Genomic DNA, 26,360 nt, shown 5'->3' on the forward strand with positions numbered 1-26,360 from the left:
AGCTATATTATCTGCAAGTAACATAGGCTATATTTTATCCCGGTGCGGGCAGTAGCTCCCACGGTACGCGGGTGAAACCGCGGGAAAACGGCTAGTGATGAATATAAATAAATCTACATAGTAAGAGTTATGATTAATTTTAAGATAATTGCAGCTTTTTTAAATAAGACCTTTTTAGGGTTCCGTAGCCAAAATGGCAAAAACGGAACCCTTATAGTTTCGTCATGTCCGTCTGTCCGTCTGTCCGTCTGTCCGTCTGTCCGTCTGTCCGTCTGTCACAGCCGATTTACTTGGAAACTATAAGTACTACAGTGATGAAATTTGATGGGAATATGTGTTGTATGAACCGCTACAAAAATATGACACTAAATAGTAAAAAAAAGAATTGGGGGTGGGGCCCCCCATACATGTAACTGAGGGATGAAATTTTTTTTTTCGATGTACATACCCGTGTGGGGTATCAATGGAAAGGTCTTTTAAAATGATATAAAGTTTTCTAAAAAACATTTTTCTTAAAGTGAACGGTTTTTGAGATATCAGCTCTCAAAGTCGTAAAAAGTATGTCCCCCCCCCTCTATTTTTATAACTATAGTTCGGCCGTTCAGAGAATGCGTTCCTGACACCTGTCAGTTAGTCACGACTAGTGATGGGCACAACATAACACTGAGTTCGTTACCGTTCCTCCAAAATGAACCGCCAAATTATTTTAAGATTATTTTCGTTTTAAATTGGCGGAATCATTTAAATTTTTATTTTAGTTATTTAAGTGGAAACCAAAAAAAGGTAATATTCATATAATAAAATTGTTTTATTTATTCTTTGTTACAAAGTTACAATTTCTATGCAATAAAGTAAGTACATTGAATTGAATGTGCGTACAGAATATTAATCAGACTCCGATTCGCTTGAGGAGGTGGTGTCTTCATCATCATCTTCCCCTACATGTATAATTATATTATTATCAATAACAGAATCAATCCTGATATCTCGGTCAAAATGTTCCAAAATCAGGTTTTTAGTCTTCTCAACAACCCTTGCCCAGTCATCTCTTGTGACTTCCCCGCAGGCTTCTTTTAATAGGGTCATCATCTTTTTCGTGCTGAATGGCGGGGAAGTATTGTGGCGGGCGGCGTAACCTTTTATTTGAGCCCAGATTAGCTCGATCGCGTTATATTGGCAATGATACGGTGGAATTCTTAGAACGCGATGACCGTACTCCAGAGCCAGTTCATCGATTTCGTATCGCACATTTGCCGCTTTATTTTCTTTAACTAATTTAATTAGCTCTGCTTTTAGCATCTGCATATTTGCGTCAATGCCTTTTGCTTGTAACCAAGCCACCATTTCTTCTTTTTTATTAGCTTGGGTAGGGGGTTTCTGTATTTGAACCGAGTGATAGGAGGCATTATCCATGAATATTACAGAAGGCTCTGCTAGGCTGGGCAAAAGCACGTTCTGGAACCACTCTTTAAATGTAGTGGCATTCATTTCCTCGTGGTAGTCATTTGTGGTTTTTGATTGAAATGCCAGTAACGCGTTCTCCACAAAGCCGTATTTTGCAGAACCTGCGTCCAAGTAAAACATAAGCCGGATAATCAAATAAAAACCATAGACATAATATAGTAAACAGGACTGCGCACATATTATACTACTTACTTATTGGTGTCTATGAGATTAAGCTATGTGAGACAAATCCGAATTTGCTAAGATTATTAAACACAGATTGGTATTGAAGTTTTAACTTACGCAGTTTGTTACCTTAAGATACTAATATAAGCTTTTAATAATTAGCTGAAATTAGCTGTATTAAATTCATAAAAGTTATCTTATAGTCCATTATTTTCAAATTTTAAAAAAGAAAAACAAATCTTTTATTTTATAATATAAGTATAACTGTAAAAGAACTGATTACGATACTTGCCTATTATTTTTAGCACAGCACTACAAATATAAAGCGCTGACATAACCTTGTAATTGCGCAGTATAGATTTAGAAAAATATTGTTTACCAAGTTATTTGACACTCAGTTTGGACCAAAATTATAACATTCATTGATTATTGATATAATAATGTTGTTTTAAATTTATTTCATCAATTGTTAAAACGGTAAACAATCAGCAAAAAATTTTTATCGTAACTGCAACGCCATTACAAAGTTACGTCGTCAGTTCAATCGCGATGTGTCAGGAACGCATTCTCTGAACGGCCGAACTATACGGGGTATAAAATTCTAAAAAAAATAGAGGTGATGCATGCTAATTAACTCTTTCAACGATTTTTGGTTTGATCAAAGTATCTCTTATAGTTTTTGAGATAGGTTGATTTAACTGTAATTTACGGAACCCTTCGTGCACGAGTCCGACTCGCACTTGGCCGGTTTTTAAGAATGGGTGATTGCATTTTCGATGTCTGGTAGCACTTAATTTTGTAACTGGTCTCTCTGTCTTGATGAACACGATTTTACTTCAAATATACGTAAGTCGACTACTTACCGAAAGATGGTGTTTTTATAATATTCAATTTTCATGATAATATATCATATGTTTTGGTTTGTAAATAATCTATAAAAAAACTTGTAGGATGCAAGGAAAAATGAAGCTGCTTTTTAAGGCAAAAATTGGTACCAATAATATACATTGATACAAGATTGATACGAAAATAATACAAATTCACTTAGAGGTTCTAGAAATGCAGCTATTCGACGACAGATGTCTCTAGCAAAAAATATGTTTTAAAGCTAAAATATTACTTACACGTGAAATGTTATCCTATGGTATGTTTGAGTTTGGATCCTGAGCAATTTCTACAATTAATGATAGCGCATTTCATCGTTTTAATCGAGTAACAAATAAAATCTGTTGAAATTGTGGTAAAAATACAACCATGACAAGATGTCAGTTTGATGTAAAGGACGGTATATGGGCGGTGTCCAGCCACGCCTGCCGTGACGTAGTCGTGACGTATTTGACCTACCTGAAGGCGCGTGACCTACCTGCGTTAGGGCATCTCCGCTAGTCTTTTCTCCTTCGTGCGTTTAATCTAGGTATTATTACTAGATTGTGATTGTATTTAATTTATATAGGTACCTCCAGATTTAAAGCAAAACTGGTCCTGGGTCAAAGATTTGTCCAGTGCATAAAATCTATGTATAAGGAACCCGCTAGGGCAAGGTCTAAAAATAAAATAAAAAATACTTTTTAGCCAACTTTTAATTTATCGTTTCTTCGGCATGGACACAACACACATCCAGGTTAACAAAATATAAAGTTACGTTTTATTTATACACATAAATCTGAGAACTTACCATGAACTCTTATTACCACAGAATTTATGATGAAAATTTGACCATTTAAACCCTATTTACTAACTTTATAGTTCATAGTTTTGTGGTTGATCTTTTTCACCTTACAACTAAATGTGTATTTTGAAAATGATACGACCACAAAATAGTGGAATGATCTTATTCCTACACTATAAATTCATAAGGTAGGCATGTAACCCATTAAATAAGAACCATCAATGCAACTGGTGGCAATGGTGCGATAATTTCTTAGGGCATAGACAAAATGCGTACTAATTAATTTGAAATATGGCAACAGAAGTTCATAGTAAGACCATAGATTTTTACACATGGCAATTCATTCATACAATTGTATAACATCTAAATATGTACAAAACAAACCAATAATTTGACTAATAACAAGCTACTTTTTCTTTTAGAATAACTTGTGCCCATTTTCAAAGACATCCCCTAAGCCTTTTCAGTAGTACCTAAACGTTAGGTGTAAAAAAACTAGGATTTAAGGATATCAATTTCAAGGCTCTTTTATGCTTCCGTGTATTGCAGGAAGGTCTGGTCCTATTAAAATAATTATTTTAGTGCTAGATAGCCCATTTACCTATGGAGGAGGCATCAACCTCTTTTAACAGGGTATGTAAATCGCAGCTTATATTTAGCTAGAACTCTTTAAGTAGTCGATGTTAAGTAGGGATGTCAGTGAAAATGGACACAAAATTACTGCAAATACTAGACAATTCGTTTCTTGCGAGGTCCAAGTTGCACTCTCTTGTACTGAAACTGTTGTTGACCACCAGGTAACTGTCCGGGCTGTGGTTTCTCTATCTCAGTATTCAGCAGCAGATCAATGGTCTAAAAACGTTCAATAAATTGCATATTATACTACGACTCGGCAAAATATTTCAATACTAGTTACAGCAAGAAATTTTCTCGTAATTTAATAAATATACAGACTACTATTGTACGTAAATCTATTGGATGGCATCATCCTCCAAGCTTTTTTTCCCAACTATGTTGGGGTTGGCTTCCAGTCTAAGTGGATGTAGCTGCGTACTAGTGTTTTACATTAAAATCTATTGGATGGCAAAAACTATGTACCCTTTTATAAATGAGTGTGCTTCATCAAAATGTGGGAAGAAATATTGTAATGGTGCGATCCTGTCTGGGTTCCAAAACAGCTGATTTGAGAAAATATTTTCAATATTAGAAAGCTAGACTATCCCTGAAGTTACATAGGCTAGGTTCTATTCTGATACGGGAAGAAGTTCCCATGGTACGTGAGGTTGCGAGAAAAAGCTATTAAAGTCATATGTACCTTGCTACCGTCAATAAGGCCTCTATCCTTCAAAGCTTTTCTGATGTCTTCAAACTGCTTCAGTACGTCTTTATTTCCACCTTTTTCTGCCGCTTTTTGTACTCTATCCATCTAGAAAACATAAATTATTTAACAACTCATATTGGAGCAAAAACATGTACTTTAAAATAGCCAAAAAAGTCAAGTCATATTAATTAAGTTAAATAATGTTTCTGCAATATAGAATAGACTGAAATTGCAAGCCTAGAAATAATGGACAGTATATTTTAAGCTAAGAAATAAAATAACATACAGTTTCTTCAAAGAATGTGTGTCTATCCCTCTGCGTTGGGCTGTCAATGTCCAAGACTGATCTCAAAATTGGCAATGTGTCTTCTACTCTGCCCATGTCTGCTAGCGCCATTACCTTTAATATAAAATAGGGTTCATAGGGTTCAATATACAATAAAACTTTAAAGGAAAAGTATTTTTACAGTAGGAAAAAAAATATGTATCTTACCTTTATGTTCCTAATAGTTACATAATGTTGTCTTTGGGACGATACTGATTCCATGGCTATATGTGGCGCTCCCTGTTTCAAAGCCAATGCTGTGAAAATAAAAAAGTTTCAAAGCTATTTCATAATTATGGTAATGGTAATGAATTTAACTAAATAAAACATTTAAAAAGTACAATACCAGCGAAAAATGTGCATGCTCTTCTAACTGGCACGGTACCAGCACTGGCCATATCTGACCATAGCTTTGAAGCATACTCCAAACTCTTTGGTGTGTTCTGAAAAAAAATTATAGCATTATTTAGGCTGTGTTTACACTTGTAAGTTTTACTCACAAAGTAGCTTACATAATTAACTTACGATAAATTTGCAAATGTAAAACCCCTTCATAAGTTTATTATATTTCCTCTTATGTATTTTTTACTGAATTACAAGAGTAAAGGCAGGGATAGGCATGCTTTCTAGTCAGATAGTACTGGCTAAAAATGTAAAACCCCTTCATAAGTTTATTATATTTCCTCTTATGTATTTTTTACTGAATTACAAGAGTAAAGGCAGGGATAGGCATGCTTTCTAGTCAGATAGTACTGGCTAAAAAGCCTAAATTGTAAATAGAGTATAATCATCACCAAGGATATTGAGCCTTGACCTTCACCTGCGTAGAAGTGATTTATTGGTTTATTGCCTTCAGTGTACGGTGCGCAAAGCGATCCCCACTCTTCCGCCGAGAGCTCATTATCCGTGCCGATAACTATAATTCTAATAAGATTTCATATAATACTCACTTGTTTATAACATGCTGCCAGTACCATTACCACACAGTATTTAGGGAACTTTGTCATGTTTATTTGTTTGTTCTGAGCCCTTTCAAAAACTTTGTACATTTCATCGTACATTTCATGACTGTAGAGCAAATCTAATAGAATGTGGTATGACACAAGCTGGTCAAAGAAACCATCATTTTTTGGGTCATAGAAGCACTGGAATAGAAAATTATATATTGAAAGTATACATCATTACATTAAAGGAATACTCTTTTCTGTACTTAAATCTTTAATAATTTCATAGTTTGGCTAAGCTTGGAGTGCAAAAAAATGTAACTAGACTAGCTAATTTGTTTGTCTTTTAAACATATTTACAGCTATATAATATACTTGCTTCCGCCAGCGGCTTCGCCCGCGTGGTGTGTTGATAAAAAGTAGCCTATGTGTTAATCCAGGGTATCACCTATCTGCATAACAAATTTCAATCAAATCAGTCCAGCCGTTTTTGCGTGATTGAATAACAAACATACATCTATACATTCTCACAAACTTTCACATCTATACATATAATAAATCTGTAAAAAAAGTGTGTCTGTACATTGAATATATTAAAAAAATAATAATTGGGTGGGGTTTAGAAACAGTAATGGAGCACAAATCCAAAAAAAAAAATTTGTCTGTATGTCTGTATGTCTGTATGTCTGTATGTCTGTTTGTTTGTACACGCTAATCTTCGGAACTACTGAACGGATTTCAATGATTTTTTCTTTGTTGTATCAGTATTAAGCCTGGTCAACATATAGGCTATAATTTATCTTCGAAACTTGAAGACCTGATGCAGAACACCAACAAACCAACAAAACTATAAGAGATACAAAAATGGTGCCATGGCAAAAATTGTTTCATGTGATGAGCATTTTCAGCTGAGATAATAAATTTGAAGATATGGAACACCTGATGTGGAACCCCAAGAGCCCAGCTTCTCTGTACCATATACAGGTATGACGCTTTAGCAAAAGTTGTTCAATTTGATAAGCACTTTCTATTGACTTATACAAATTGAAGATCTAAAATACCTGATGTGGAACTCCAGGGGCCCAGCTAGACTATAGCATATAGAGGTATGACATTTCAGCAAAAGTTGTTCAATCTGATAAGCACTCTCTGTTGACTTATAAAAATTGAAGATGTAAAACACCTGATGTGGAACCCTAGGAGCCCAGCTAGACTATAGCATACAAAAATATGACGTTTTAGCAAAAGTTGTTCAATTTGATAAGCACTTTCTATTGACTTATACAAATTGAAGATCTAAAACACCTGATGTGGAACTCCAGGGGCCCAGCTAGACTATAGCATATAGAGGTATGACATTTCAGCAAAAGTTGTTCAATCTGATAAGCACTCTCTGTTGACTTATAAAAATTGAAGATGTAAAACACCTGATGTGGAACCCTAGGAGCCCAGCTAGACTATAGCATACAAAAATATGACGTTTTAGCAAAAGTGGTTCAATCTGATAAGCACTCTCTATTGACGAATAAACATCGAAGATCTGGAACACCTGATGTGGAACTTCAAGAGCAATACCACACTGTCTTAAAATGTATAGAAATGAATGTTATGAAATAGGTATGGTGAATTTAAAAAAGTAATTAGTCCGTCTTTTAGATAACGCTAAAATAATGGACACGTATTTTTTCGTTTCTTCTTCTCACAAACAAATAATAACGAAGATATACCTAACACGCTTGAATTTTGTGTTAAGTCACTGCTTAGTACAAATTTTACATACCTAGACGTGGCGTCACGAGCCCCCACTCTCCGAATTTGTTGCGTTATATCTCATTATTATTTTGTATGTCTCTTCCAGACCTCGGGACTACAGAGTTCCGAATTTTCGGCAGGAAAACATGGGGCCGAAACCAACACGCTGAAGCCCTTTTGAGACAACTTTAATGAAATGGTGACACAAAACCGACGATTATCCCTTTATACACTATAGGAATGTACCCAAGGACTATCCCCGTTTCAGTGCTAGCGCTGATTTCTCGGAAACTATTGCTAACTATGGATGAAAAATAATTGGGCTATTGTGATGAGATGCTAATGGACTAGGAATGGGGAAACTACGCGTACTATGGATACCTGCCGATGACAGTGTATTAGAAACATGTAAAAAATGGCAGGTGGAGACTCAGACTCAGACCCCCGGGAATCAGTCACTGAATAGCAACAAGAGGGCAACAGGGACATCATGAGCGACTGAAGTGTGAGGATACATCGGCGGATTTTAAACGCAGATTACGCGCTCCCTGTGGGTCACTTATCACGAGGCACCTATCCTCCGAGCAGGGCTACTAACCCTGCTCCAGCGACTCCACTCTGGACGGCCAAGCCAAGCCAGAGGCGTGAGACCTACCACCGTCATGGTTCACTCCGACCGGCCGGAGATTGGGGACAGTATACTCTCCTTGGAGGACTCAGTATATATAGCCCCGCGGTGTCGCTACTCCCCGTCATCAGCCTCAGACGTTTCTGTTGTAATGGCTATGCGTATTCCGTTGTTTTCAAGTCAACGGGCCCTTAAAATTCAATATCAGACGATACAGATCTTTGATTTTGCTGACCCCGTAGTCGCTGGCATAAGGGACAGGATCCGCGTACGAAGTCGCGGGCAGAAGCTAGTTTATAATATAAGTAGGATGTATACTCTCATATTTTTGCTATTATGAAGTCTATAAAAATAAACTGCATCTTGTGCAGATGTATGTGTAAGATGTAAGTTTTATTTACTTCAGAATTTTACCAGTAGTGTCATTGTGTACCAGAAACAATATTCTTACCGCTAAAGCCTCTTTAGGTGCATCCAAGAAATGAAACATTCTCATCACAACTGGTCCAAACACATATGAACCGAATCTTAGCTCACTATTTTGAGAATTAAACCTGAAATTTATTTAAATAGCAGCATGTGAATATAGGAATGTAAATTCATAGAAATGTTTCAGAATTCAATATGTTCTGTTTTTAAATTAAACATTAACGGCCAGTTTCTTCATCAAAAGTTAAAGTTAAAGTAATGTCTAAAGTAAAAGTAACGGTCAAATACGTTTTTTCAAGGCTAAAGTGACAGCAAAACTAATAGAAAAATTGAATTTGACCGTTACTTTTACTTTAGACATTACTTTGACTTTTACTCTGGCTTTAACTTTTGATGAAGAAACTGACTGTTAATTAGCATCAGTATGTACTCACTTTTTGATCATATTCAAAATTAGATTTAAGTCAGTAGGCTCTGCCAAATGTAACATATTTTTTAAGTCTTCTGTAAATATCATAGTGTCTTTGCTGCTGACGAATTCATTCATCTTAGATCTAAACTTTTCAGAATAATTCGTAAACTGTTCCTTGGCCTTTTTCCTTGTTTGCAAAAAGCCATCGATGCCTAATGCGTGAGGCGAATAGAGGTTTGTGACTGGAATATAACAGGTTTCACAAATAGTTAAAAGAATAATAGTTTTTGTGATAATCTCCTTAAGTACAAAGACCTGACCCATTATTACAGTCTCAATATACCAAATAAAGTAACATAACAGCCTTACTTATAAAATCTCTAATCACCTTCTAAGCAACATTTTAACTAAAGTATTAGTTAAAGTCTTAAGTAGTGATTAAATGTTAGTTAAGACAGGCTTAAGCAACGTTTATAAGTAAGAATTTTCTTAAACAGCCCTTAAGTATTACTTATATTTAATTCACGTTTATAAGTAGGCTGAAAATCTTAAAAATATTGAATTAAATCACCAACCTTGGGTAACATATATAGTCCTACTTGGTAATATTAGACGCAAATTTGAATAAACACTAGTTCTTGTTAGATAATTTGCTATCAACGACATTTTAATAAAGAAATAAAAAGTTTACTCCGTTTGCCGAAATGTTAGGAGCTTTAAATTTAGGTTATACATAGACAATGTAGTTTTATTTTATCTTGAGACAATTGTCTATTCCTTCACGTTTTACTTTTTATTTTACATCACGGCCAAATATTTGTATATCCCATAGTATATCTGGAATTTGAGAAGAAAATAGAAGTGAAAAAAGTCAAAGTATTGTATAGTTAACGCAAGACAAGAAAAAGAGAAAAAGAAAAACATCAAAAATAAAACCTAAACTAAAATAAAACCTAAATGACGTAACTGGTTAACCAGTGAGTGACACTTCATCTTTTGTCTATGGTTACAATACAAATGGAGGTGTTTACGTGAAAATGTAAATTTTTAATAAATTTTATTTTCTCTAAAAAATTTATTCATGACACATTATTTCAAAGAATTGGCATCGTCTTAGTGAAAACCTTTTGTTCAAGTTATTTCATTTAAGAAAATCGCGAAGGATCTGTGTAAAATATTGACAAATGACAATATTTTAGTGTGACACGAAATGTAAAGATGAATCTATTGATCTGATGAATCATCGTGAATTATAAAGTTTTTGTAATAAACGTTCAAGAATTTGTGAAAGTTGTTTTGTGTAACACAAGAAACCACAGTAATCACTAAGGTTTCCTGTGTTACACAACATTTAAAATTGTGTGCCAGTCAGTATTCATAACATGAATTTTTGATTGTGCTTCATGGCTTGTAAATAATTAATTTATTCGGTTTATGCAAGCAGTGCTCGGTTTTTGAACTCATATCAAATGAAACTATTCACGTTCATCATCCAATCGTAATATTTGTAAATTCATTCATACTATGAATACTGTTTTAATGAGTCTATCATCCTTTCGTTCTTAATAGCTGCATGTTTGTAAGACTAAATATGTTTCTATTAAGAATCAAAAGAAATCATATATTCTATTACATACTAGAATTTGTTAATGTAATGATTGTGTATTTTGACTAATAAGCACAATTTTTTCTAGCAAGCACATAGAGATTATGACTTGAAGTCCATTACAAATAATAATCATGGACGGAAGTATTAAGTGACACATTGATCACTGGACATAGTGACGGGACAATATATTATGATGGAGGGATGTTTGAGATGAGAGGTCAACAATCAACATGAAAAGTATTGTCCACTGAGTAATGTTGGACCTGATCATAGTGCCAGGGTGGAAATGTAATCAAAGATATAGTTAACAATACTTTGTATAGACGCAAGCAGTCAACTTCATGAGGGTTGTGATAATAACTTCTTCATACACTCCTAAGACATACCAACACAGGGTCTTTGTACAACATTCATGAAAGTGACACAAGGCTAATGCTTTTTCATACACACAAATGTATTTTTTTACTTATCCAAAATACTTCAAACCCTTTTTTAAAGTTGGCTTCTGTAGTTCTAATTCAACTTGTTGAGATTAATAATTTGTGTTCTATCTTTACAGATAGGAGGTGCTGTTCTTACAGAATTTTGTGTCATACAAGTGCTAATTAAATCATTAGGAGTTGAAATGGCTGACAGTTACAGTAGACATTCTCAAAACAAATCAACAAAATATCAAAAAGATGCTAATATGATGAAATCCAAATCTAGAAGATCAAAATATTCCGATCAGAAATACCATAAAGTGGAGTCTAAAACACCTCCATTACCCACAAGAAGCACTTCAACATTAGAAGATTTGATAAAGAAAAGAGAATCTCTCAAACAAGAACTAAAAAAAATTGTAAAGCATTCTGATACTTCAACAAATAAAGATAGCAAAAAACGTAGGCATTCCAAAGAAGACTATGCTTATGAAATTATTAGTAGTAAAAAGAGCTATAAAGAAAATGAGACTAAACCAAATACAAATTCTAAAAGAAAACCTTATCATGAATCTTCACCTGAAGTAGAACATATGCAAGCAGACTCAGAAGATGAAGAAACTATTATACAGCGGAGAAGACAGATGCGAAAACAACTTTTAGAGAAACTAAATGTTTCACAAGACAATAAAAACAGTGGGAACTGTGAACCTGACACTGAGGAAACTTGCTCTGAGGCTCAAACCATCAAAAGTATTACAGGCAATGAAGTCACTCACAATATCTCTAAACAAGTAACAGACATGTTTGCAGAAAAAGATGACTTTGAGTCAAATGCCACATCTAATAATGTAACACATAATGACAATGAATCTAATTTAAATTTAACTGATAATTGGGATGATACAGACGGGTACTATGTTATTCGTATTGGCGATGTCATCAACAATAGGTACACAATTAGAAACATTTTGGGACAAGGAGTGTTTGCAAATGTTGTTAGAGCTCAAGACAATGAAGACGGTAATGATTACGTGGCAATCAAAATTATTAGAAATAATGATCTAATGTATAGAACAAGTCTCAAAGAAATAGCCATACTTAAAGAAATAAGACAATCAGACCCTGACAACAAATATCACTGTGTTCAGTACTTTGGACATTTCACACATAAAGGCCATCTTTGTCTGTTGCTTGAATCCCTACACATGGATTTAAGAAGCGTTATTAAGAAATATGGCAAACACCATGGCATCAACTTAAAAGCTTTAATAAGTTATAGCAGACAGTTACTGCTGGCTTTAAGACTACTCAAGAAACTTGGAATTATTCACGCTGATATCAAGCCTGATAATATTTTAGTTAATGAAAAGAAAAACATCTTAAAGTTATGTGATTTTGGCTCAGCAACAAAGTGTGATGATAATGAGCCCACCCCTTATTTAGTTTCAAGGTTTTACAGAGCACCAGAAATTATTCTTGGTGTGCCATACAAACATGGTGTTGATATATGGTCAGCAGCATGCACTATTTTTGAAATGGCTACTGGGAAAATTATGTTCACAGGAAGTTCCAACAATAAAATGTTGAAGTGCTTTATGGATTTAAAAGGAAAATTTTCCAGCAGACTTATAAAAAAAGGTAAATTCAAAGACCAACATTTCAATTACAACAATAATTTTCTTCTTCATAAAAAAGATGAATTTACTGGCAGAGAAAAAGTTGTTGAAATGTACAATATTCCTATTACTAGAGATATACTTTTTGAGCTCAAAAAATCTTATAAGAATGCATTTGTGAATGAAGAAAAAAAACTTATACAACTAAAAGAGTTACTTGACAGAATGACAATGCTAGATACTAGTCAAAGAATATCAGTGACTGATTGCTTAAAGCATCCTTTCATTTTAGAAGAAGTTGAGAAAGATACCATCAAAAAACAATAAACATGTTATTTTGTGACAGTAAGATAAAGTTTAATAAAACAATTTTTTCAATAAAAGTATTTACTTTATTTAACTTCTAAGAGACAAAACAACAAAAATATATGCCATCAACCAAATATCACTTAAGGTTTTCATCATATAATATGGACTATCACAATTTAAAAAGAAAATTGACTTGGTCATCAATGGTATTAAACTGTTGTGTAGAATTGACACGACCACTTCCGACCTGTAACTTCTGAGTACTCCTTACAAACACAAAACTATTGAGAGCAGATTCTTGACTTTCAAATTGTTGTTTTAAATAAAAATAGGCTTATGTATACAGAATTTGGTTTTATTGAGTGCTTCTGTTTGAAAATCCTCTAAACTAATAATTTTCAAAACTTATAAAATGTATCTCAGGTGGGAAACATTATTTATATTGGTAACGAAATTGGAGTAGGCAAAAAGAATGTACTTAGATAATTATGTAGTCAAAACTTCTTATAATAGATGATACTAAACTGAAATAAAATTATAAATATCAATTGATCACCACTTACGACATAATTATAAATACAATATAGCCTTCTTTAAACCTATATAAAACACATTGCTTACATTCCAAGTTTCGCCGCATTATTTCTCACTCTATTTCATCAAAAAATAAAAATAACAACAAAAGTAAGTAGACATAATGCATCACAGTACAAATAACACATAAACAAACCAATAGGTATGTTACCAGCAAAGTCCACAAGCATACACATTATAGATGCAATTTTCTGTCAATACAATCCATGCAAATCGAGTCATGGTGTTTGTCAATCCAATCAACCATAAGTTACCCATTTAAGGTCTAGAACAGTTCAAATACCCAAAAAAAAAATGTACAGCTTCGGACTTTACTGGCTACATAATCATAACAATCAACTTAAAGAACGAACTTATCTCTTATAATAAAGTATCTGTAGCACATTTCACACATAATAAATCGATACATTTTACAACAGTTATCTAATACTTCAAGTATGAATACTGTAGTAATGAAATAGACATTTTTTCTGCAGTAAACTGGTAACACTGAAAAAAGAATATAAATGAACACTTTATTTTGAATGATTGCTTCATATACTGGTTACTTATTTCAGATATGTTTATTTGATGAGATTCACTTACTATAATTAAAAACGATATGGTTAAATTAAAGTAAGATTCGATTTACCCTAACTACATACTCAACTTGAAATTCATGAGACCAAAAATTAAGTCAAATTAGTCCATACTCTGTGTAATATATTTAATTCCAATGTAGTCATGATCAATGTTTAACCGCAGGTGCTACAGAATATTTCAGTGGTAGCTCGAGGATTTATAATAAATCTTCGCCAAGCTTCTGCATATAACTTTTTAAGTTCTCTTGTTGCAATGTTTTTATAAAACTGAACAAAGCAACTAAATATAAAATCACAAGACAAGTCACTACTGTCACAGCAACTGTTTTTTTTAATAAATCTACATTAAACCACTATAATATAATCTAATGTCAAAATCTTATGGATGGAGCCATTACACAATGATTTAGGTATATTAGTTAGCAGAAATGGGATGAAATGCAGTCTCAATTAATTCGATTTGATCACTGGCTTTACTTATCACAAAAGTAAATGGTACGCGAAGACAACATAACGTGTTAGTAAATATAAAAGATTTCTATGAGATTCTTTAAAGTAGAAATTATATCGACTACCTAAACTCTCTTTACTTTCTATAGTTACGCGACTCTAGTATATAGTTATTAGTAATGTTTTTTCTTTGGATGTGTGTAGTTTATAACACAATAACGAACGTTTATAGTGTCGTGATTGTTGTTATGTTGAGGGCATGTTCTGGGTGAGGAAGCCTGAGTTGGGGCCGCCGATCTCTATAGACTGTCCGGACGCTATCGAGTCGGGACTCTGTAGAGAGGCGCTGTACACAGGGTTCATGGGAGTAGTCCCACCGGCCTCGAATAGTGTGCTGTCGTATACGCTGTTGCTCTGCTGAAAAATACAAATATTTGTGATCAGATCTACAATTTATTGTTATTAGTCCTGATTAATTGATTGATTATAACGGTCAAGAGAGATATCGCAATGTAAATTGAAAAAATAAATAAAATACTGGTGACATTAAAACTCAGATTCTTTAAAATTAAAGCTACTTTTTTGAGACTTTTGGAAGGGACAAAGTACCTAAATCGATTAGGGATAAAAACAAATATTTGAATATTACCTGATAAATATAATCGGAATCTGTTTTAAGTGAGCTGAAACTCTGCTGGTGCGGCAAAGAAACCTGATCTTCGTCCATAGGCTCATCCATTTGAGCCTTATACGAGAACATGATGCTCGGTTGAGAAACACTGAAAACACAAATCAAAAATTAACAATTTGCTTACAAAGTCCTAACGACAACAAAGATAATAATAGGAGACACGATGTTCCTATAATTGGAAAATGACGTCAATTTATGCGTCATGTATCAAATAAGTATGTTTAAAGTCCTTTAAGTAAATAAGATAAACAAATGAGGTGATTTATTGCTTAATTAGCTTCTTCCCGTGATTACATCCGTAAATAAAGAACTCATAAAAGCCTTAAACCTTATCAAACTACAAACTAGGGTTCAATTTTCAACCTTATCAAATTTCATCAGAACCTTTTACAGCATAGAAATATTACAAACAATCACAAAACAAACAAACAATACTTATAACAGAATTTCCGTCCATTCATACAAAATACGCATTACCCACCTGAAGAATTCGCTGAGGAATGTGTGATATACCAATGGAGTGTAGAGGGAGAAATACAGCCAAGTTGTGACGTCAACGACACATAAGCCCGACTGCATGTTACCCCATGCGAGGAGGCCTGCGCCGACGGCCTGCGTCGTGTCTAGCAGTGCCAGTAACAATACGTAGATGTAGAATGACAGTTTCGCTGGAACAGTACAGGTTTTATTTTAATACTAGATTTCTGCCAACAGCTCCACCGGAGTAATATCGGAACATCTTTTTGCTCCCGGATATTAAGTGGCCTTTATGTTATTCTCATGTACATACAAGCTACACTAATTGTTCCCGACGACTGTTCCATGGGAATGCCGAGGGGTCTACTACTCACACCCAGATAAATACTAGGCTTTCTCAGGCTCTAGTCTAGATTATCTCTGTATCAACTCTCATTTAAATCGAGGAGCTTTCACATTACTGACAAGTTTCATTTAAATCCATTCGGTCTTTTGTGCGTCGCGTCGTCAAGAAGTAACAAACAAACACACGACTGCCAAACTTTCACCTTTATAATATTAGTGTGGTTTCATATTGTTGGCTGGTAAGATTTGTTTATTATGGTGACCTACATAATACGTAAGGCCATTAGCGTAAAGTTGCATAAGTTGACGCGCGCAAGCTTCTTTTACTATGGACCAGAGTTTTAAAAGTCGTCTTTATCAAGATGTCGTTAATATGTTAGACGTGACAAACATATTAATAGTTTTAATACATATTCTTTACATTTCAACATTTGACTTGGAATGTGTCATCAAATTAACAGCTCTATACAAATGACCATCCAGATTTGCTTTCATTAATTCATATCCTAGATTTTCCCCCTGGATTTCACCCACATCCTGAGAGAAAAACAAAATATAGCCTATGTTACTGGGGAATAGTTTGGCTTCCCAATAGTGAAAAATTGGTTCAGTAGCCTTTAAGGTGTGTAACTCTTTATTATATTACTTTAGAAGCATGTATTTGTTACACTTGTTTTCCTGTTGCACCTAGCTACATATTCCTGCATTATGGAAGCCATACAAAAAGCATTCATAAGTTTGAGATGGCATACATTAAATATTGTTATGAGTCATTATGTTGTTTACATACGTATATTAGTCATTTTTAAAATGCAATAAAATTGGTATACGATTTTTACAAAATGTTACTCTAAGTTTGGGTGATAAGGTTCATTGTACAGTGACTAAAAAAACTGCGCACAACTGAAACATACTTGACAATCTATAAAAAGTCATCAAAATGCTACAAATCTATGCTTCAATAAAAATTCAGCATAAGAACTTTCCAGTCATAAAAAATTAGAAAAAAAAACATTGAGCATAAAATGGGACACCAGATGGCGCGACTGTAGCGTGAGGTCCTAAACTACGGCTATCAAAGTTCGTATTATGAGCGCCAAAACTTATATCTACATTAGATGATTATATTAAATCATATTTAATACAATAAAACTATAGTGTGAACGTATTGGCGATGCCACAATGTTGCGCAGTGCCGTTTTGCTCGAAAAAGAAAGGCGGACATAAGTTTCCGAAAGATAAAAATGTGTCAGAGCAGTGACATTTATAGATCCGTAATCTATATTTGCCATAATTAATCTAAAGTATTGTTAAATATTCGCAATATTAATTTAATTAAACAGTAACGCGCGCGTAAAAAAAACAGTGACATTTGACGTTTCGATGACCTCACGCTACACAAGCGTCTCTAGCGGCGATTTCATACGCGGTAGCCCTCATTAAAAAGGTTGAATTAATTAGCTTTCCTAATATTGGTTGATTGTGTTCCACTACACGTTAAAGAGACAATCATTAATCAAAGATTGCATAGAGAATATAATTTAATGACAATGTTCCGAAACTGGCCTTCAACAAAAGATCCAAGTCACAGCATAATAACAGAGGTTCAATGACTTTGATAATAATAGTAGATCTACAGCAACAGTGTATTAAGGCTGTCATATAAATTAACACTTTCTGTGTCATACTGCAGACTTGAAGCAAACCAATATTGAGGAGATTTTTTTTTAATCTTTAATTTTTTTGTGAAACTGGCCACCAATTTTATTCCTTATTCTCTAATCTGAAAAGTATCAAATATTGTGTACAGAAGATCATTGGATGGTTTGACAACACACTCATGACACATTTGAAAGACATCTTCAATTATAAACAACACTATCTCAACAATAAATTATTGACTGCCAGCTACAGTTGCATAATTTATGGTACATAAAACAATAAATGCTGATAATAGAAAGAGGAAACAATTCTTGTGTAAACTCCTTGCTATTAAAAGGCTATAATAGCACTTACAAGCAATTTGATATGAAAGAATAAAAGTAATAATGGGAGAAAATTATCTAATTTTATGAGTTTAGTATTTTATTGAGGGATTATTATAATATTATTTCAACAAATAAACATAAAAGCATTCTATATTAATTTAATTGCCTGTTATATTTAATTGAATTGATCAATTTGATATTTATGATACCTACAGAACTAATTACTTATCATTAAAACAGTTAGATAAATTAAATATTAATAAAGAAGTACTTACTTGGTAAAGCAAGATATTCCCTGAGCGGTATCCAAGGCAAAAGCAGTATTAAGAAGTAAATGAGGGCAAAGACTAAGGATGATGTGAACCAGAATAGCATCCCGCCGTGTCCAAAGAGGTCATAATCTCTTGTGTCAACATGGAACATGTCATCTGGCATAACTATCTCAAGTGTGCCTTGTGACACTGTGAAGGCAAGGGATAGCAGCGATGTAGCCAGTAACACATATCTTATACTGCTGCGACTATCCAAGTGGCCTGAAATTTATATATTTTAATAAGAATGTGGTTCTCACAGTTAAACATAAATAACAGTAATATCAAAAGAGTGGTAACAATTGTTGTCTGAGACAGTAAACTAGAACAAGATTAGTCATACAGCAAAAAACTGAAGGTTAGAAACTTACCAAAAGCCAGACCAAATATCACAACACTCATCTCTGTAGCAAGCAGGAAAAACCGTACCATGACCCATAAGACCTTGTCCACTAGACCCCCTAGTGGCACTGACGCGTTCACAGTCATGGACACAGCACACCGCACCAAGCTTATGATCACATTGCCCCATACCAATGTGTAAAACGTCAAGAATATAGGGCTGCTTGTAGCACGCAATTTCAACTGAGCCTTGTTAAATCTTACCACTAAGAATAGCACAAACAATGCGTTTGGTATCAAAATAATTAAATCCCAAATACGGACCCTGTGAAACAACAACAAGGTGAGCACATAAACGCACAAAAAAATACCAAGGACACAAAACATTTACGTACCTTGAGTTATTTATCTCGTAATACAAAACATATTTACAAAAGGTGTCCTCCGTAACGGGAGGAAAATCTGACCCATTGGTACCATACATCTTTTTAATCTTCTAATGTTTTGCCATTTACTTAGTTACGGAAGCGTCTTGAGCCCGTGGCAGCATTACTCCAATAATCAAGTTATTGGAATAGGCCACCGTTACGTCAACTTAGTCCTAACATTATAAACATATAGGTACGCTATGACTGCACTAGTAGTTCGTTAGCTTTCTAATTCAATTTACAATGACGACACTAACAAATAATCACACCACAAGATGTAGTATTGTGTAAAAGAATTATTTTACGTTCATTCGCTTCGCCTTTGACTATAAGTTTTTTTTACATTGACAATAAATAATTTGACGTAAAGAATATTGACAGTCACAGCCATGCATAGACATAATATTAGTAAACAGGACTGCGCATTTTTAACCAAAAAACGAGCCGAGTGAAACAGTTAGTACGGAGGCCGTCTGTCCCTTTCTAATAGGGTGACTATGAGATTAAGCTATGTGAGACCAATCCGAGTTTGCTAAGATTATTAAACACAGATTGGTATTGAAGTTTTAACTTACGCAGTTTGTGACCTTAAACTACTAATATAGGCTTTTAATAATTAGCGGGAATTAGCAGTAATAAAAACGGGAAGATTCGAAGTGCAGACTGATTTTTTTGTATTTTTGCTTCACATATAGACTGCTGAGCCATTTATATCGCCTTTCTACATTTTTTTGGGAAACTATAACAATAGTACAACAGTTTTAAAATCCATCACCCATATTTTGACTCATAACAAGAATTCATGGGCACCCTAGTTGTTTGATTTACGAAAATGTTATTATTAGCTTACCGGTGGCACGATATATTGCAACCACCATAGGATTCACTTTCACAAGGATAAAAGCAACACTTTTTCACCATTTTAATAGTTTGAATTGATTAAATACAAAAAAATATAAACAAAATTTTAAATGCTAATTACGCGCCAAGAATGTTCAGGGTTACCGCTAGAAAATAAAAAAAAGCAAAATAAAAATTTATGTTGTTTATGTTTTAATAATAAATACGAATAAATTAATGCGATTGTTATTAATTTGTTGACTTACAATTGTTAAAATAAGATAAAAATATAAGTGATTCAATTGTTTTTTGGGAAGACAAAACTTTTGATCACAACATTTTTTTATGCTGGCAAGGTGTTAGAAAGAGACAAACAGCCTCCGTTCGAACTATTCCTCTCGGCTCGGATTTGCCTCTGTGTATTATGCAACCAATTTAGTACCTTATTGCGTTAGAATAGAGTTCATTTTCGTAAATATATATTTTGAGCGTGCGCAATCTTGTTTAGTATAGATAGTTCAACTCAGATTTGCGCGCGGCCCTATGTGTGTGTCGGCTTGTAAATATACAACTTTCGTTCGTGTGACAGTGACGTCGTCCGAGCATGACGTGTTCTTATCGCTTTTTCTTATGGGTACAGTCGTTTACAAAAATGTCTAGTTCTTCACGGAGAAAATGTTTAAGGAGTCAGGTAGCGTTTCAAAAAATGAAACAACTTTCAAAGCTTTTTATTATTACATTTTACAGTTTTTCATTATTTTCTCATACGTTTTTTTCAAATTGACATTGACAGTACCTAAGAAATAAATGAGGTGAAATATCTAAGATGAATTAAATACTTCTTACATATTTTCTAGCTCGGGGTACGAGGACAATAAATAAAAGTGTGGACTAAAAATGCAAAATTCATCATTTGATTTTTCAAGGAGCGATTCAGAATCATTATAAATAAATAAACATTAAATTACGTAATAACTGTTTTCTTTAAACAGCCGTAACCCCTAAATAACTGTATTTGTACCCGACTGTACCTCTTGTCACGCACACAAAGTCACTGTATATGTACAAGGGTTACCCACACATAAGGCCGCGCGCAAGACTGAGTTGAACTTACTATAATATTATATCTATGCAGCCATGTCTGCTAAGCACCATAAATTAGAGAAGGTCTATACTTTATCCGGGTCCACCTGCTCCGATACTCTTGATCCGGGTCATAGAAGCTAGAGCCCGACGAGGGAGGAAGTTGTATTAAACTCAGGGAAGCGATCGAAGCGTTACTATGAGTGACTTTCGTTTCCCTCAACAGACGTCAACCTATGACGTGCACATTTTAGCAAACACGTCCCTAAATATGGCTAACCAGCCTACGTATGGCTGGGTAGTACAGTCTCCAATCGTGTTGGATTATCATCCTATCAAGCTATGTACGTTTTCAAAAAGAAAGCTAGTCTACGACCGATCTACCAGCGGGTATCGGTGCCGTCCATCCTGCAACAGTTAATTTACTACACTTTGCTTCATAATAGGCTTGTTTTTTGTAACTATCTATAAAAGGGAGCTACGGAGCTAGGCCAGGATATCAGAGTCCGTCTACGGCTACAGGCTTTCTTTCTGCATACGGCCTATGAGAGTACAGGAATAGAGATTGCACCTGTGTGTGTCTGCTTGTATTCTATGCAGCCCATTTATCGAGAGAGGCTAATCTTATCCGGCAAGTGAAGTAAAAAATCTAGTAATTAAACATAATGTCGATGTGAGAACAGACATTATTTAAAATCATTACCTTTTTACCTCGCTGTGTAGTCGGGTAAAGTGCTTGTCTACTTGTCAACGGCAAAATGTCATATTATTTGAATTATCTTCTTTGTCAAATGTCAGTGTCCATTGTCAGTCAATTGTCATTCAAACATGAAATATTCTTAGTTCTTATTCTGGTTAAAAATTTTGATCTTTCATCCAGTTTTATATCCTTCCTAGATTTAAATCGCATAGTGAATTAAGATTATTGTTATTTATGGCCAAAAAATGAAAAAACTGATTGATCGGACAGCGTGAGAGCATTCGGTATTACATATATTTTAATAAAATTTCCAGGCGTTTATGTAATGCGCCTTGTGATTTTATCTAAAATATATCAAATCTAAGCTGTAAAATGTCGAGCAGATACAGATTTTTTTGGACCAAATTTTGCCGAGCATCCAGCTGTTTTAGATCTATTCAGAATAATTATTCAAGTATTCATGCTTCAAGGATTCCTAGAACAACAAAACCATTTATATTGGGATTTTCTCTATTCACTTGGCTCGGATTCGACAAAAAGCTAACTGCTGAAGATGAACTTGTTCACACCATTAAGCATTGCATTTTGTTTATACAGAAGAATGAATATGAAAAGGCTGAACAGTTACTTCACGTAGCATTAAGACAAGCTCAACAGATTCATCATGAACTTGGAATCACTTATATTTACGACGTTATGGCGAATTTAGCCCTGCAGAGGGAAGAGCTAGACAAAGCAAAGCAGCTTTTTATTGTTGTAACTCAAAGAATCATGGGAAATGGTACTTCTGAAGATGATCCTAGAGTGTTACATCTCAGTGTCAAATTGGCAAGAGTGTGCCATCTGAAGAAGGATTATACAACAGCTCAATTGGGATTTGACTGGTGTTTAGAGAAACTGTATAAATTAGCAGAAACTGATCCTTCACCAAATACAAAACAGCTCCTATCTATGGCTGAAGACTGGTGTGGGCGTCTGTATCTAGATGTCGATAGGTGTGAAGATGGCCTCAAGCTTATGAAGAACTCCTTAAATAGGATGAAAGAGTTGCCTGATTTTGAGACAGAACATCTTGTGGTGCAACTGAATGACATTGGCACTGTGTGTGATCGTTTAGGTCAGACAGATGAGAGTATAAAATATTTCAAAGAAGCCATTGATTTGGCCAAGTCCCTGGAGATGGATGACTTAGGAACTATGTATGTTAATCTAGGAAGGGCATATCTAAAAACATCATTACTAGATGCAGCAAGGAAGTCTTGTGGCCAAGCTTGGAAACTAGGAGTCCTTGCCAAAAATCAAGGTGTCAAACAAGAAGCTGAACTATGCATAAAACAAATAAACAATCTTCTTTAGACAATGTTTTATTTAAGAAAAATAGAGTTGGCATGTTTTCCTTATTGTAATATTGTATAACTATTGTGAACTAAATTAATAAAATCTCAATGTCCACCATTATGACAACGAAAATGTGGCACAAATTAATACCATGTTTTTATTTTAACTTTAGTATACTTTGTGACGATTAATGTCTTACAAAGTAAATATTGTGTGCATAATATTTTATTTATACAGCACTCTCCTTAGTGACACTGAAAGGTTCTGCCACTACTTCTGTCTTGGTGTCTACAATAACTACATCTTTAACGGGGCGGTCATTGGCTGCTGTCACAGTCTTCTCAATCTTACGAACAACATCCTGTGAACAAACAACATTGTCAGTAACAATACAACAGAAAGGTCATTTACATTCCAAGTGAATGGAGTTCCTTGAAATCCATATTTGTAGTTATTTAATACCTTGCTAAGAATTTAACAACTGTTAAAATAATTTTAAGATTAACAGAATGCAACATAATTATTCTGCAGTTCTTAAATTTTGATATTATTTTAAATAACAATTGGCTTTTCCATTTCTCAACACAACTGTGTACCAATAATTTTTGTAGTTCATCATATTGACTATCAATCTGATGGCACTATTAGCTAACTTAGAACAAGCAAAGCTAATAGACCTGAATTGTACACAGTAAATATTCTTACCATGCCTTCCAAGATTTTTCCGAAGACTACGTGTCTGCCATCCAGCCAGGGAGTCTTGGTGGTGGTGATGAAGAACTGGGAGCCATTGGTGTCTTTACCAGCATTGGCCATCGACAACCAACCAGCGCCGTAATGGCGGAGCTTGAAGTTCTCGTCTTCGAATCTTTCGCCATAGATGCTGCGTCCTATTGATAATTAAAATAATGTTACTAAAACAACTTACAATACCGTGATATTTATTTGTATATCAAGGATGATCAATATTTTATAAGCTAAAACTAATGATTTAAATAATCATAGTAATTTATAAACTTTATTTGACAATAACGAGTAACTGTGTAACCAATTATAATGGTAACTGCAAAACTAATTGGAAGTTTAACAACACAATTTTAATGGTTATTGGAAATGGATGAAAGGATAACATGTGTATAACAATGGCCATTGGTGGCATTTCAAGGCCTATTGTTGTTTCAACCATTGTAAAAGTTCTTATGCTGAAAGGCAATGAAAACTGTAATGTTTGTCAACATTTCTTTTTCCAGTAACTTACCGCCAGTTCCGTCGCCTTTAGTAAAGTCACCTCCTTGGATCATGAAGTTATCGATGACTCTGTGGAACTTGCTGCCTTTGTAACCTTCACCCTCTGGCTTCTGTGCCAACTGGAAGAAGTTCTCAGCTGTCTTAGGGACAGTCTTTCCGAATAATCCGATGACAATGGTACCAATGTCTTCATCACCCATTTTCATTACAAAACTGACCTGAAAATATAAGAAAAATATGTCATTAGTGATTTACTTAAATATTATGGAAAAGGGAATATACCCTATAGAGTATGTATAATATAGTAGAAACAATATACCTACCTATATTTTTTTGTTTTTCAATATCTATGTATTTAAATTATTTACATTTATATTTTTCAATATTAATTTTAGACAAAAACATTTTCAAAAAATATAATTTCTTATTTTATTGTTGTTATCAGTTAGAGAGAAATGTTGTATTTTTATATTGTCATATTGATTTTAATATAACGTTATACAAATAATATTTGGTATTTAATCTTGAAAATTAAACATAAGGTTTTATTAAATTTTAATGTTCCACCTACGATATTTACGATTAGTTACTTTGATTGGAATTTTTATGCCAATTGCAGTTTAATAAATAATAACTAATTTCAAAAGGTATATGATAAGTCGGAAGCACATATTGTTATCTTGCACACATCCTTTAGTGACTGACATGGAGATCAAAGTTAACATTCCTCTTATCTCATTGATAGAACACAGTAATTTAAAAAGTTCCTATGAATATCAGGAAAGTTCCAAATTTAATATGATTTTTAGTTTAACATTTACCTAACAATGAAATTATAACTACCCTCTTTTGTTTGGACCTTCTTGAACATTATACTCTTGAGTAGTTAATAAATATGTATTTGAAATCTCTGCTTTTTCACCAAATAGCTGAGTTTCTTTTTATTGTTGAACATAAATAGTCGTCCAACAAAAGCATTTCAGAGATGCACATGTGCACGATAAATAACTACAGCATTGTTATAAACATTCCCTAGACATTACAATAATGTTGAAACATGACTGCCTTGTAGAAGATGGACATAAAAGTTGTCAAGCAGGATGTAACAACAATAAAATTAATTTGACTACATGCATTGAATATCAAAGAGCCATTACCTTTGGCTAACAAAAACTTGTAGCGTCATCACAAAAGGTCACCGACCGATCATCGGCAATCACGAACAACGAACTCTTGCCACTTTGTTGGAATGTATTATTATTACACCAGGGCTTCAATTGCACGACAATAGCTAGATAAGTAGACAACAAATACTAACCTTGTGAGTTACTTTAGGTCCCTTTGGAGCCTCCTCTGATTGTGCAGAGGAGATGATCAGGAGAAGACCAAGAGCTGCTGCAAAAGCGCTCATGATTAAAATAAGTTTTATCCTTTTCCTAAATATCTTTACGTTTTACCCTAGGTAGGGTGGAATCACACTTATTTCTGATTTAAATTATTTGGACGGAGCGAAGTCTATCCTGCTTGCGTCTTCGCCGGCAAACTGGCAAATCGTAGGTTGTCGGCAAGCTACAAAAAAAAAATATGACAAAAACGAAAGATGATGACGATCTAGCGCTCGCTCACTCGTTTCCGTTTACACTTGTCAAATTGACAAAAGTCCACGTCATGTTACAAGTCCACAGATTACATGTTTTTGCCACAGATAGTAATACTTACTAGGATGCTCCCTAAAAAGATTTGTAACGTAACTATGCGCACATGGTATGGTTATATTTATGTCAAGTAATATTCGGCTCTTGAGAAGATTCTTTATCATATTATGTATTTGCTGGAGCGATATATTTAGTTAAACGGCCACGACGAATGCAAGGTG

At 34.2% G+C, this 26,360-nt stretch overlaps 4 protein-coding genes and 1 pseudogene across 5 annotated transcripts; 2 read left to right on the forward strand and 3 right to left on the reverse strand.

The window, feature by feature from the left end:
- Nucleotides 1-3,191: 3,191 nt before the first annotated feature.
- On the reverse strand, nucleotides 3,192-9,946 carry LOC124638266 (pentatricopeptide repeat-containing protein 2, mitochondrial-like). The gene is made up of 9 exons (XM_047175195.1): nucleotides 9,685-9,946; nucleotides 9,132-9,351; nucleotides 8,720-8,822; nucleotides 5,895-6,089; nucleotides 5,291-5,387; nucleotides 5,113-5,201; nucleotides 4,906-5,019; nucleotides 4,614-4,724; nucleotides 3,192-4,150 (listed from the first exon to the last, which is right to left on the reverse strand). Exons 1-9 carry the CDS (start codon nucleotides 9,773-9,775, stop codon nucleotides 4,028-4,030), a joined length of 1,143 nt encoding a protein of 380 aa, XP_047031151.1. The 5' UTR covers nucleotides 9,776-9,946; the 3' UTR covers nucleotides 3,192-4,027.
- Nucleotides 9,947-10,160: 214 nt separating this feature from the next.
- LOC124638264 lies at nucleotides 10,161-13,142 on the forward strand (annotated as a pseudogene).
- Nucleotides 13,129-19,655, reverse strand: LOC124638267 (transmembrane protein adipocyte-associated 1 homolog). Of its 2 annotated transcripts, none has more exons than XM_047175197.1 (6): nucleotides 19,243-19,655; nucleotides 18,877-19,172; nucleotides 18,470-18,727; nucleotides 15,866-16,052; nucleotides 15,343-15,472; nucleotides 13,129-15,107 (listed from the first exon to the last, which is right to left on the reverse strand). In XM_047175197.1, exons 1-6 carry the CDS (start codon nucleotides 19,329-19,331, stop codon nucleotides 14,940-14,942), a joined length of 1,128 nt encoding a protein of 375 aa, XP_047031153.1. In that variant the 5' UTR covers nucleotides 19,332-19,655; the 3' UTR covers nucleotides 13,129-14,939. The 2 variants fall into 2 exon arrangements, with proteins under 2 accessions (XP_047031153.1, XP_047031152.1); XM_047175196.1 differs by having other exon boundaries at nucleotides 13,129-15,110.
- A 2,335-nt stretch (nucleotides 19,656-21,990) lies between these two features.
- Nucleotides 21,991-23,383, forward strand: LOC124638269 (tetratricopeptide repeat protein 19 homolog, mitochondrial). The gene has a single exon (XM_047175198.1). The coding sequence runs from the start codon at nucleotides 22,271-22,273 to the stop codon at nucleotides 23,252-23,254; it is 984 nt and encodes a 327-aa protein (XP_047031154.1). The 5' UTR covers nucleotides 21,991-22,270; the 3' UTR covers nucleotides 23,255-23,383.
- On the reverse strand, nucleotides 23,247-26,046 carry LOC124638270 (peptidyl-prolyl cis-trans isomerase 5). Its single transcript, XM_047175199.1, has 4 exons — nucleotides 25,803-26,046; nucleotides 24,495-24,702; nucleotides 23,942-24,126; nucleotides 23,247-23,597 (listed from the first exon to the last, which is right to left on the reverse strand). Exons 1-4 carry the CDS (start codon nucleotides 25,893-25,895, stop codon nucleotides 23,466-23,468), a joined length of 618 nt encoding a protein of 205 aa, XP_047031155.1. The 5' UTR covers nucleotides 25,896-26,046; the 3' UTR covers nucleotides 23,247-23,465.
- Nucleotides 26,047-26,360: the final 314 nt, after the last annotated feature.

Source organism: Helicoverpa zea, chromosome 17 (genome assembly GCF_022581195.2).
Source record: "Helicoverpa zea isolate HzStark_Cry1AcR chromosome 17, ilHelZeax1.1, whole genome shotgun sequence".
Lineage (NCBI taxonomy): Eukaryota > Metazoa > Arthropoda > Insecta > Lepidoptera > Noctuidae > Helicoverpa > Helicoverpa zea.

Bases quoted from the DNA above. Each gene is read 5' to 3' on its own strand.
- LOC124638266 (XM_047175195.1), bottom strand. From the start codon at position 9,775: ATGTCGTTGATAGCAAATTATCTAACAAGAACTAGTGTTTATTCAAAT. The intron at 6,090-8,719 runs GTAAGAATATTG...TTTCTATTCCAG, and splicing joins CACCTAAAGAGGCTTTAGCG to TGCTTCTATGACCCAAAAAA. The intron at 5,020-5,112 runs GTAAGATACATA...TTTATATTAAAG, and splicing joins TAACTATTAGGAACATAAAG to GTAATGGCGCTAGCAGACAT.
- LOC124638267 (XM_047175196.1), bottom strand. From the start codon at position 19,331: ATGTATGGTACCAATGGGTCAGATTTTCCTCCCGTTACGGAGGACACC. The intron at 18,728-18,876 runs GTAAGTTTCTAA...TATAAATTTCAG, and splicing joins GATATTTGGTCTGGCTTTTG to GCCACTTGGATAGTCGCAGC. The intron at 15,111-15,342 runs GTAATATTCAAA...TGTATTTTTCAG, and splicing joins ATTCCGATTATATTTATCAG to CAGAGCAACAGCGTATACGA.
- LOC124638269 (XM_047175198.1), top strand. From the start codon at position 22,271: ATGTCGAGCAGATACAGATTTTTTTGGACCAAATTTTGCCGAGCATCC.
- LOC124638270 (XM_047175199.1), bottom strand. From the start codon at position 25,895: ATGAGCGCTTTTGCAGCAGCTCTTGGTCTTCTCCTGATCATCTCCTCT. The intron at 24,703-25,802 runs GTTAGTATTTGT...TTATATTTTCAG, and splicing joins GACCTAAAGTAACTCACAAG to GTCAGTTTTGTAATGAAAAT. The intron at 23,598-23,941 runs GTAAGAATATTT...GTTTGTTCACAG, and splicing joins GAAAAATCTTGGAAGGCATG to GATGTTGTTCGTAAGATTGA.